This window comes from Seriola aureovittata, chromosome 17 (assembly GCF_021018895.1).
Source record: "Seriola aureovittata isolate HTS-2021-v1 ecotype China chromosome 17, ASM2101889v1, whole genome shotgun sequence".
Classification (NCBI taxonomy): Eukaryota; Metazoa; Chordata; class Actinopteri; order Carangiformes; family Carangidae; genus Seriola; species Seriola aureovittata.
Window position 1 is genome coordinate 6,247,456 of NC_079380.1, and position 12,607 is coordinate 6,260,062.

Genomic DNA, 12,607 nt, shown 5'->3' on the forward strand with positions numbered 1-12,607 from the left:
CCCCCTTAATACGGAGAGCCCTCCGCAGCTGCGAGTGTGACTACATTTGGAGCGACAGGCCGTGGTGAGGGGGCCAGTGGGGAGGGACCGCCGGGCTGAGCAAGGGCAGCGGCGGCACCGTTCGCGCCCAGTTCACGCGGCACGCAGTGCACGTAAGTACACGCGCGACTTCTTTCTACATTCATTGTTTCTCATGACGAAATTTCACCTGCAAATTCAAGCAGGTGTCAGCCAGGAGCGAGTTATGAACATGTTGTCATGAGTCTGTCGGAGCTGCTGAAGTTCAGGCTGTGCAGTGGACCTGGAGTGGTGAGGTGGTCAGTCACTTGGTGAAGGTTGAGAGTAAAAGGTTTCAGTTAGTGTTTTCTAAAAAAAGATATAAAGTCAGACACGATTTGGCAGATTAATGTTTTGGGTGAATGTGATTTACGCATGAATTAATCTGCAAGAACCTTATTTTACTACCTCGGATTTTTGAAAACTTGTACATTTCATTTTGACTTTTACCTGCTGAGTTGTTTTGGTCAATATAAATTACTGTAAATAATAATAATAATAATAATAATAATGTGTCTGGACCTTGAAAAAGCTGTGCCATGTTGTATTCAAACTGCTATGAAATTTCCTTCAATTGCTATTTTGGATCCTGGATGGATATTTGTTGGACAAGTAAATCTTAACTTAGTAGATATATAATGTAAAAGCTGCCATCAAACCAATCAGCTGTTAATGTGCTACATCCCCCTGGGAGCTGATGAGTGGATTATGGAGCTTGCATGAGGAGAGAGCTGCTCTTCCTCTCTGCCCTCCTGCCACATGCCTCTCAATGTAGAGATCAAGGCAAAGCATTGACTGGAATCTCTCATGTCAGTTTCACACATCGCTGTCTTACTCCTGGATGATGCACGGCTGTGTAAACCCATCCATAATCATGATTCATTACGCTACATGCCATCTGTGGTGTGTATGTAGAAAAGGCCTCTGGGAAGTTGTCCTTGAATCCTGGTTCTCCACGGGGGCCTTCCATGCAGGTAGTGCAGTCAGTCAGGACAGGTGTAATTGGTCGGAGGCTTATTCTTGGCCAGCCTTTTAATCTGGTTTACTGTGCTGCTACTGGACATTGAGGTCCTCTTGTCTATGTAACACCTAACATGTCGGCACTTTGTGTGAAGTCAAAAAACCATTGATAAGCCTGTGAGAAATACCCAGAGCAGGGTTCTAATGGCGTGATGAGGGTGCAGTGAGGAAGCCATGGGTGGAAGAGTTGAACTTATGTCCCCTGGGGTCAGTATATTGTTTCACCTTCTTTGAATATTACAGCTGTAATTGTTTCAGATCAGCTCTCTGACAGGAGGCAGAGCACGGCTCCTGTGTGTTCATCCACAGGCTTTATTTCACAGCTAGTGTCAACCAGTGTCGCTGGATTAGAAGCCCATGATCCCCGTTGAGCCTCGGTGGCATTCACGCCTCCAATCAACAGTCCTCCAGCTTGTCACATGACTTTTGCTCTTTACACAAAGTGTGGGTATACTGTCAATTTGAACTCGAGTTGCTGTTCAGCAAACACATAAAGGAGCGTGGCGTCAGTGAGACTGGGGATGCTTGAGCGTTGCTCTCTGAGGGCCTGGACAGGGAGGTGAGTCCTCCTGCTCTGCTTGGCTGATTGTTTGTGTTTCAAAGCACATGTACACGTGTTATGAAGTGCCGACCCCAATATACAGAACACAGCACCGAGCTTGTTGTCTCGTATAGGGATCAGTGCATCTTACTGTTCAGCTCATTAAAGCTCTCTGTGGCATGGGCATGTGGGATTTGCACTTTCCTGCTGACAGCGTCTGCAAATGTGGCCTTCAGTTTATTCAGTATGACTGGACATGTGGATGATATGGGTGTTTCTGACGGATCGAAGGCGGATCTAACCACTAGTAGGAGAAGGCGTCCACGGTCATACTGTGTATTGAATTTAATCTACATCTATTTTCTCACTTTCTGTCCAACAGTTGCAGTGAAACAGATAAAATAAACATAAAAGTTGCATCTTTTACACAACCATTCAGCCCTGCAGCAGATCTATCTGGTGCACTAAGTCCATGGCTCACGTCTCTTTGTTCTGGCTCCATTGTGCTTCCTGCATCAGGAATGCTGACATCCACAGTTTTGGAAAGCACACAGACACATATGCGAACACACATTTATGTTTGTACACATTTTGTGAGCCCACCTCAAGCCTTTGCCAACCGAGCTGATGGTTAGCTGCTGTCTTTAAATGCAAATTGTGTCACATCAGTACTATTTATATGTGGTTCACAGCTTCAGGCTTTGTTAGTGTTGTTTATTCATTTCCAAGCAACCCTGTAGCCGACAGGGACTTTCTTTTTTTTGTGGCTCATCCATGCATGTTGCCTGTGTACATGTCATCATTCAGATAGTTACATGTGTGTTTAAACAAATTTGAAACCATTTGACCTCTGTTCCTGACAGATAACAGGCTGTGTATAGACATACGGCAGTCAGACTAGTTATGCAGCTTATTAGATAACATCTGAATGAGAGTGACAGTGACTTGTTCAGCTTAAGTTACTTCCAGGGTTGTGGAAAAGACCAGCAAGCCTGCAGACTCAGAGGACTGGAGGCCTGGACCCAGAGAGGAGCTGAGCTGCGGAGGTGTTGAGTTTCAGTGCAAGGGGAGATTCCTGCATGGCACTGCAGGCTGGTACAGGTCATCTTACATGGACTCAAGCAAGAGAGGAGAGAGAGACTTAAATGAAGGATGCACTTTTAGAAAATTTGGTTAATATATAATGAAAGCAGCAGCTCATCAGGCTGCTGAGGTGCAGATATGTGATGCGAGTGTGCTGTGACAGTGACGAATGGACATTTTTTAACTTCTTTTTTGGTTTTCTTTTTCATCTTTCAGGAGAAACGTCTCACTCACTGATGTACACATTGGTTTGCAACCTCTGATCGGTGGACTCTATGAACACAGCAAAGACAGGAGTCTTTAGCTCTGATGGAATCTGAATTTTACTGGAAAGAAAGAACAGCTCATCTGCTTTCCATTCCTACATCCTTCTGAGGGACATGGACGCCATGGAGAACCCGGTCCTGGAGCCCAGGTCAGAGCGGATCGCTCGCTACAAGGCCGAGAGGAGGCGAGAACTGGCTGAGCGTTTCGGCAACACGGAGGAACTGCCATCCAAGTGGGTGAGGAGGGATGGGAAGGAGGTGCACGAGCCGGCAACCCAAGCCCACAGAGGGATGTTGAACTTGGACGACCTGAGTGAAAGAGTGAACGGCAGGACGCAAGGGGTTACAAATGGATTAGAGGCAGACACTCCTGCAGAGTCCAGCTACCTGGGAAGGTGAGTCACGTCTGGAGTGAATGGTGACTTCATTGAGTGGGTGAACAGGAACAAGTGGGGTGATGCAAGAATCATATACTATACAACTGGGGCTCATTAGTATTTTTTACTTTGAAAATAACAGATTATACAAATTTATCTCAGGTTATTCATGGTGGACAGTATTTTCTTGTAGCTGGAAATACAACTTTTGAACTTAAACAGCTTTTAAAATCTGTTTAAAGATCAGTTTGAAGTGTAAAAACTCTACACTGAGCACTTCAGGACACTGTTGTAAAAGGCTGTGAAAACCATAGATGATTACGCTTATCAATAACCAATGAGATTTTGTTGATTGTTGATTAATGTAGCGGTGCAGCTACAGCATAGTGAAGGTGTCTCGGTCCTGAGGTGAGCAGGTGTTTTCAGCCTAATTTGTCCAAATACCAATAAAGCAACGTGTCCACTTCATGACCCTGATGACACCTGTCACCTGCTTCAACCTTGTTCACCTTCACCATGACAACAGTCTGATCCAGTTCCCTTTGTTTGTAGTCACTGCTTTCTATTCTATTCTATTCAGATCCACACCAGAGCTGGGTCGAACTGGATTTTAATTAGGACTTGATTTTAGACTCTAGTACAAGAAATAAGTAAATGAATAAGTTTCTAATCTGAATGTATTTACAAAACATTTGATGTACATTTTTTGCATTTGACTAAAAAACTTTTCAAAGTGAAATCCCACCCATTTAGTAACCCAAGCAGCTGCCAGTTTTTAAACTTGGTCCCAGCGACTGTTCAGCAGCAGCAGATCCTCGACTTCTCCAGTTGCCTTTGGCCTTTGTTGCTAATTAAAACTGAGAGGTCTAAATCAGTGGGTCCCAGCAGGGAGTTTTAAAGCCAGTCTGATTCTTCCCTTGCTTCTGAGAGTCGGTCCTCTCCTAGCTTGATACTTTCCCATCATGACGTGTGGGTGTATTTTCTTGGAGCTGGCTTTAGGCAGCCACCTCTTCACTCTCAGAAAAAAGGTACAACGTCACACCTTTCGTCTTTGAAGCTAGACATTTTTTGTCAACATTTGATGGAAAGGTTCAAGATTGTACTTTTTTTTTCTGAGAGCGTCCCCACTCCCACATCCTCACATCCTCCTTCCCCTCACTCCCGCCCCCTCCAGGCAGGGTTCCCAGGACTCTGCCAGCATGCTGAGTGGGGAGGGGCACCACGTCCCTGGTGGACTCGTTGCCCCACAGCTCCACACTCGGGTGTCGGTAGGCCAGTTGAGAAGTGCCCTCCTGCAGCAGACGGGGAGCGGAGCGCAGCCCGAGAAAGTGTAGGGTCACCTGCATGTGTGTGATCCAGACTGTCACTATCAGACTGTGTACCTCTGTGACAATACTTGTCTTCGCCTCAACATCTTCTTCCCTTTCCTCCTCCTCCTGCTCTGTGGGTGTTTGTGTGTGTGTGTGTGTGCGTACGCGTGTGTGTGGACACCAGCTGCCCAGATACTGGGCGAGCCACGACCTCTCTGGACTTGGCTGTGAAGCCGGGCTCCGAGGGGGGCCGGCGCCGCACGCGCCGCTACCTCCCCGGTGGGTCCGGTGGCGGTCGCAAGACCAGCGAACGCTTCAGGACACAGCCGATCACAGCCAATGAGATGGAGGAGAGCAGCGGGTAGGGGCTGTTTGCTGTGGGCATGGTGCGAGCTCTGCAGAGGAGGCACCTGCTTTGTTTTTCCCCAAAGAAGATGCTGTTTGCAGTGACCTTTTTTGCAGTGTTCTGTTGACACATTTTAATAATAATGCATGAGTATCTTTAGTATCGCCTCTAAGTCCACTTTCATTATTGTGGACAAATTAGCATAAGCAGTTGTTGCACAACATCCATCTATCACTTTTTAGGGAACACTAATCTTGATGTATATGTCTTTTATTTTGTGCAGCACCTTTGCATAAAAGCCCCGTGGGCAGTGTGGTTTGCATGTGCTTGTCCTCCTTCATGACCTACACAGAGTTGCTTTACCGAGCATGCAAATATGACACGGTGTTTGAGCAGTGGCTGAAGCACAAAGACATGAATTGTGAGCTCCACACATGACCTGAAAGAGATCGCACAGGAGCTGAGGACTAAAGTCCACATCACCTCCCTGTTCGTATTTCACCTGGTGACCTCATCTCTCGCCTCTTTTGTTTTTTTTCTCCTCCAGGATGTTGGACGCAGAGGAGGAGGAGAACTGTAAAGGTAACACTGTCTTCCTGCCTGGCCTGGATCATACATGTTGTTATTGTGTTTAGTGACAAACAGCTTAAACCTTTGTCTGCTGTGCTGGTACACAGGGACTTTGACCGGAGCCACAGAGAGGGATAAGATCACAGTAGCACAATACATGTTACCAGACAATGATGTAAACACCATGAGAATGAACGCAGGAGGCAAAAACTTCCATCTCATATCGCATGTGAGATATTATCATTGACGGTGGAGACATAAACATCAGTTATTCTCTTCACATGTTGGGTACAAAACAAATGTTTGGAGTGTGCATCCAACAACAGTTGCCCCCATAAACTCATTTAATAGCTCACGAAATAAATCAGGTTGTATTTTTAGGCTCACAATGTTGAATCTCTTCAGTGATGACAGCTTTACGCCTCCACAAAACCATGTGAGCGGATGAGCACGGCTGAGTCAGTCCCACTCTTAACCCCGCCATAAAAAGATTGAAAGCAAGTCTTCACAGCGATCGACTTACGGAGAATTTAAACGTTGACTACGTCAAAACAAGTTGTATTCACAGTGTATTAACTTCACAAAAACAACATAAGTGAAGGATTCAGTGAAGCTCAAACTTTAAAATGTGGCAATTTGATTTGTATTTCCTATAAAAGATGCCCATTATTCATATCTTTTTTTTTTCAATATACACTCAGTGATGAGTTTGGTTTCCCACCCACCTGCTGGTGTAGCTCCTCCAGGTCAGAGATATGAGTTTGGTGTTTCTCTGTGTCAGGTGTGAGATGGACCATGGCCTCTGTATGTCAGTGATCTACAGCCCAGCTCCCACAGCCTGTTATGATTAGGCTAAAGTGTACACAGCATTCGACTATTAATATGTCAATATGTCAACAATAGCAGCTGCAGCGAGACGCAGCCGTTTTATTTATTAAGTTTAATTTAATAGCTTTCTGGGCAAAATGTAGATTGATTGAAGACAAATCTACATTTTAAAATAAAAGGATTGTGATGTTGTAGTGGAAAAAGATAATTTCCTTAAATATAAGTTCCAGTTCAACAATGTTAAAATGCTCCATTACAAATGAAAATGTTGTTTTTAGTCCAGAAGTGTTATCAGCACATTGTCTCAAAAGTTAAAGAGCAGAGGAGAGTCTCATGACACTGATGTATTATTATATATTACACTATTAAATTGTTAATGGTGTGTAAGAAAAATGCATAAGTAGCATTTGACTGTTGTAGCTGGTGAAGCTGCAGCTAGTTTTATTTGCTTTATGTACAGTTTGGTAGTTTAGTCCAGTGGCTCAGGGCCTGGCTGTCGGGCCCCTCCGAAGGGTCATGAGATGAATCTAAGGTTGTTGTGAGAGGGTTAATGAGGCAGGAAAGAAGATGTAATGGCTGCACACTGACACCACAACCGGACGTATGCATACAGCATACACTCCCCAATGAGCCGACAGGCTCTGTGATGACAGGTGTGGTTAACCAACCGAACCACCCAGGGCGATAAACATCATAAAGCAATTTACGATATCATCTCAGAGTAGACGTACAAAGGCAATCCATCAAATGATCAACAACGCATTAAAAAAAAAAATCATTTTCTACATGTGATGTGTGTATAATTAGATGGTTTCAGTTGTCATACTTTTAATTGAAACCATCTGAAAAGTTTAGAGGTGAACGTCTCTTTGGAGGAACTGCTAACAACAACACAGACATCTGAAACGTGACAGGAGACCCAAGTAGGCACTGCTTTTGTATAAAGGTGCACAAGCTAAAAAGAATTTGGTTTAATCCTTAACAATGTACAAAAAGGTCTTTTTATGTACAATCTTACTATAAAAACAAAGAAGTCAGTGTACAGTAGCTGTGGAGTAAAAAGTACAGTAGCAGTACAAAGCAGGAGAAAATGGAAAATGTCATTACCTCCAAACTGCACTCAAGTGCCGCAAACTTTGCTAGAGTGTGTCAGAAGCCTGTTTGATCACCGGCACCTTTCTTTGCTGCTGTCAGATAGAGCCTGAGGTTTATGACAAGCATCAGAGTGCTCACAAACTGTTTGTGTTCATTTGTTTTTAAATCCGTGTGACATGATGATTTGTGTCTTTTTTTCTCCCGTAGCTGATGTGAAAACAGACGACAGAGCCAAAATGAGTGTGGCAGCCAAGATGTCTTTGTTTAAAGTGAGTCTATGTTGGTCTCTGCGCTGAAACAGGATCCGCATTGCTGTTCGTGACCTGCTTATTTTCTCTATTGAGCGCCGTCCGTCTTAACACCTGCTTCTAAAAATGATTCTCAGTCACGGCTGCTCCCTGGTTCTCCATCTAACGTGATGCAGACGCTGACATTTACAGACACAGCAGAGTAATTAAACATGTTCTGAAAGATTACTCATGTCAATTAAGCTGTTATCAGGATGTCTGATCCTTGAGGTACTCAATTTATCCATTAATAAAGCCTGTCCATGTGGCGTCCTGTACTGGATTTAAAGCTATCATGGAGTTGTAGAGAAATATATTGAAGAGCTAAAGAGAAAGCTTCATCCATCAGTGACCAGTCACCTCAGCTGCTCACCTTACAGGCTGAAATTCGTGGTGAGCCAGTGCTGAGCACGCAGAACACAACCTGGTCACACTGAGGGAATATGAATGGTCAAACAGGTGCTGTAGCTCGGCGTGATGCTACAGTGTGTCTGTCTGCACTTATTAAAAGAAGGACTAAATTTATTGTGCGCTAAACACGTTTCTGAAGTGTCCCGAAGCTGTTGGAGCCAGAACAGAGGGTGAAACACACCGTGCATTTTCTCCTCCACGGTTACAATCTCCGTTCCTGCGTTTCAGCTCTTGCACAGTTTTAGTCATGAAGAATCAGGTGAAAATGTGCCAGACACTGTATTGCCATTAACAACCATAGCAGCTGTGTTATAATTAGCCTGCTGCTCTGTGGAGGTAACTGAAGCCGGCACAGCTCTGGTTACACTGTGACCTGTTGGGCTGGCATTCAATCCATGTAGCCAAGACACTCCACATTACAGCTAGCTGCTTTATTCACCAGCTATCCGAGCCGCCTCTGCTCCCCTCCCATCCCTCCCTCTGTCCGTACAAATAGAACAGGAGACATCAGGAGAAGGGAGTTTTCACTGCCATTTTTGTAGTCTCTCTTATTACTTATTTAGCGGGTGGAGAGTGTTGATTGAAGCTGCTATTTGACCTGAACGTTGGGCTCCACCTGTGGCAAACTTATGGTCATGTGTTGATACTAACGTCCTCTGGTGCGCCTCCTCCTCTGTAGGAGCTGGAGAAGTCTGCAGCCCCCGAGGCCTCGGCCTTCCTGAAGCCTCGGTCAGGCAGCGTCTGCCATGAGCGCAGGGTGCGCCGTGGCAACGACCATCGCTTCCTTACTCAGCCAATCACCTGTGAGGAAATGGTGGCTATCAGGTGGGCAGTGACAGAGATGTAGTGTTATCAAGCCCAGTGTCAAATATTATTAACACACACACACTTTTATAGAGGCATATTCTGGTTGGATTTTAAACAGTTTTATATACAATACAAACTAATATTAGCATGTCACTACTTTAGACATCTGTCAAATGGTTTTTTAGGTTGGCCACTGTGAATGACTTCCATGTATTTAAAGGGCAAGGCTGGCGTTATTCTATATTTTTTTAGTGTCAGCAAATCCCATGAAAAGAGCAAAACCAACAGTGATGTAAATCTTTAAAAACAAGTCACAATATTTAGTTATTTTCAGTTTTTTCTAATGCTGAGTCATTTCCAAAAATCAGCTGGGCTCTGTAGTTTTTACCAAAAGTCCAAGAGTGAATAGAGCAAAAGTTTGGGACTACTTTCAGTTGTGGATTAATACACATTTGGTCTGCCAGTAAGTATTTACAGCAGCACTGGTTTCTCCCTCAATTTGGGGGTCAGGATGCCTGTAAGGGGTCACAAGATAAATATGGAGATGTCAGAAGCAGAAATCACCTTTTATCTTCATTTATTTTCTGCATTTTGTGGGATTCGTTGACAGTAAGTCTTATCTTTTAAATGTTTGTGTCATGTGCAGTGCCCCCAAACCAGCACTTCCAGTGGAGTCCCAGTGTGTGCAGGGGGAGTCAGAGGAGGATGCAGACGAGAGCTGCAGGCTGAGCATGAGCGAGAAACTGGCCCTCTTCAACAACCTGTCTCTACCGGGGAGGCAGGGGGCCGCCCAACCCGACGGGCCCCCAGAGAGGCGAAGGCAGAAGGGGGCTCGGTACCGCACACAGCCCATCACTGTGGAGGAGGTCAACCTGGTGAGTGGGAGGATCCTAGTCAATAAAGTCAAGTTAAAATCTGTTTATTTTTTCTATTTTCTTACAAAATAAAAGAGCGTGAAAGAAAGAAGGTGCTTTTAAAGAAATGAAGACGGTATTGGATTTTATGTTTAAGTCCGTTTCTGATTAGATAACATTCATCTTTCTCTTCATCTCTGCTCAGCTCCAGAAAGGCCCCGTACAGCTTCCTGCCTTCTGTTTGTCCCCTCATCTGTCCGACAGACAGCAGGCCTCGTCTGTCAACCTAAAACCCAGTGAGGTTCGTCTCTCTAAGCCAAGACCGGACACAGAGCCTGGTCCCGGCCAGCAGGGCCAGCAGCGCCACGACTCTGAGCCTGGCTTGAGAGGAATCCTAAAGAAGAGCCGCTCCGGAGGCTCGGAGTGGAGCAGGACGGAGGACGGTCAGGCGGATGCACCGTATATCCATGAACAGAACGGTGGAGGTTGTGGAGAAACAGTGATACAGGGGAGGATGGAGGGAACAGAGAGGCAAGAAATTGCTGCAGCGCCACGGAGAGAGAGATGTGAGGCTTCAAGTGCGGAGGGCGTCTCGGTGACCGCCGCTCCCTGGAGGCAGAGGGCTCGAAACAGGAGGGAAACCATCGCCTGTACACCGATCATAGTGTCGACAGAGCAGGACGCTCCTCGGGAGGAGAGGCCCTGTCAGGCCAAGCTACAGGAGCAGCTGGGCTCCTCTGTGGAATACAGCTCAGACACAACTGGGAGAGTCCTGTGAGTAACAGACGTTCAGTGAACACTGGATATTGGCTAGATGCTACACTTACACTTACAGGACATCCTTGTTCTGATTCTAATACATTTTGAAGTATGTATGAAAAATGCTTTGATGATGATAATACGTGGAAAACACTGAATATTTGTGGCTACAAAAATGTGTGTGTGTGTGTGTGTGTGTGTGTGTGTGTGTGTGTGTTCTGTCTAAAAGGCAACAGGATGAGGAAGGGACTGCGAGGAAGATCAATGAAGAGACCACAGCCACGGGACGTGTTCAGGTTACACTGGTGGACAGCACCTCTAAACTGCAGGAGACAACCAGCATCAGCAGCAGTAAGGTAAGACACAGACATGTCACACTGTGACTGTAAAGGTCTGTGATGTCTTCAGCATGTACAGTGAGAACCACAGCTGCAGAATCAGTAAAGGGTAGCACTTTGTCTGCATTTTGTCGCTCCATACTCTGTAATCCTCTTAGAGTCCGGTCTGGAGCCAGTGGGTTTCAGACTGTCAGCAAAGAGGGATAAAGTTTAATGGTCAGCAGAGGGTTGACAGTAGAAGCAGCGGAAGAGTCAACACAGCGTGGGGCGTCCATCTTTAACCTTTTAAACTACACCGTCCCAGCCCTGGGACACTTTGGTAGCACTCCTTTGGGTGTGTGTTGGTCTGGACTGAACTCAGTCTTCACACAACCTTGACAAATTACACAGTGTTTGAAAGCTCCTTATCTCCTGATTCTGTCTGTGCAAGAGGCAAAATAACTTTTTCTACCATGTCTGTGCCTGTGTGACTTTGGTTCAGTGTCTCTTACACTCATTCAGACTTTTTGGTCGTAACATTTAAAGAATTAGCTTTCAAAGGAGACCAGGGTTATGACTGTGATCAAAAGAAAGCTTTTTATTTTGGTTACATTATTTTCAGGCTTTTGCCAAAAGATTTGGGCCGTCTGTGTCAGGCAGGAGTTACTTTAAAGAATTAGGTAGAAGTTCAAATCAAGATGAGGATGTGTTGTGTTGTGTGTAACATTAGTTTATTTTACAATGTTCACTTTCTCTTCTTTGAGATCTTGGCTTGATTAATTATGTAGTTATAGTAGTTAGTCAGGAACTTTATTGTCTTTAGCGTCACTTCACAGTGTTAAAACAGTGAGACAGGTGACGAAGACAAACAGCAGAGACACCTGAAACAGCATTATTAAAAAAACAAAACATAAACACTGTAAAAAAATAAAAAGTGAGAAGGTGAGATGCTTACAGAACTATGTGGGACTTATTTCAGATAATAAATCCAAACATTAGCCACATGCACATCCTCTGACCTCACTAACAGTCCATCACTCAGGCGGTCACCCTGTTATGTAACCAAAAAGAGAAACCTGTTCTGTTGCAGTCCAAAGTGATTAGAATTTAATGGCTAAAGGTCAAATGTCAAGGTCACTGTGACCTCACAAAACATGTTTTTGGCCATGATGCAAGAATTCACATGCTAATGAAGTGCAGCTGGACTGGATGGCAGAGGCATACAAACGTAAGGCGGTAATTCAAGTTTGTATGTTTTTTTTTTTTTTTTTTGTTTTTTTTTAAATGTCCACAAATAAAACTCACTGTTGAGGTTTGAGGTCAGCGAGTTCACTCTTCCTCCCATCCCTGAGGCGGGACGAGAAAAGGCCTGTGGTTAGATTTGGATATTTGTCATGCCATTGAAACGAGATATACTGTGGCATCTCTTAGCAACAGCACTCTGGATTTGGTATGTGTTAAATGTCTTGAGATCAGACTTGAGTTACTGGGGGATGCAGGCTGGTTAGTGTTTACGTACTGAGATGGGTTTGACTGTCTCACAGCGGGATGTGGAATGTAAACAGAGTGATGATTCTGGTGGTTAAATGTTATGCCCCTTAATGACCTTATCATCTTAGTGGTGACAGTATGCGTGTGTGTACATGTTCTGTTAATTATACCAACATTTCCATTTGTTT

At 44.8% G+C, this 12,607-nt stretch overlaps 1 protein-coding gene across 3 annotated transcripts in view; it reads left to right on the top strand.

The window, feature by feature from the left end:
• svilc (supervillin c) overlaps positions 1 to 12,607 on the top strand; it is a 25,792-nt gene continuing 13,185 nt past the window's right edge. For 2 of the 3 annotated variants that reach the window (XM_056400768.1, XM_056400769.1), the window contains exons 1-10: positions 1 to 152; positions 2,918 to 3,362; positions 4,519 to 4,674; positions 4,839 to 5,015; positions 5,548 to 5,582; positions 7,701 to 7,762; positions 8,871 to 9,016; positions 9,645 to 9,873; positions 10,058 to 10,626; positions 10,841 to 10,967. In XM_056400768.1, coding sequence (XP_056256743.1) covers positions 3,082 to 3,362; positions 4,519 to 4,674; positions 4,839 to 5,015; positions 5,548 to 5,582; positions 7,701 to 7,762; positions 8,871 to 9,016; positions 9,645 to 9,873; positions 10,058 to 10,626; positions 10,841 to 10,967 — 1,782 coding nt within the window. In that variant the 5' untranslated portion in view covers positions 1 to 152; positions 2,918 to 3,081. The remainder of the gene's footprint in view (positions 153 to 2,917; positions 3,363 to 4,518; positions 4,675 to 4,838; positions 5,016 to 5,547; positions 5,583 to 7,700; positions 7,763 to 8,870; positions 9,017 to 9,644; positions 9,874 to 10,057; positions 10,627 to 10,840; positions 10,968 to 12,607) is intronic. The other variant, XM_056400771.1, reaches the window with a different exon arrangement.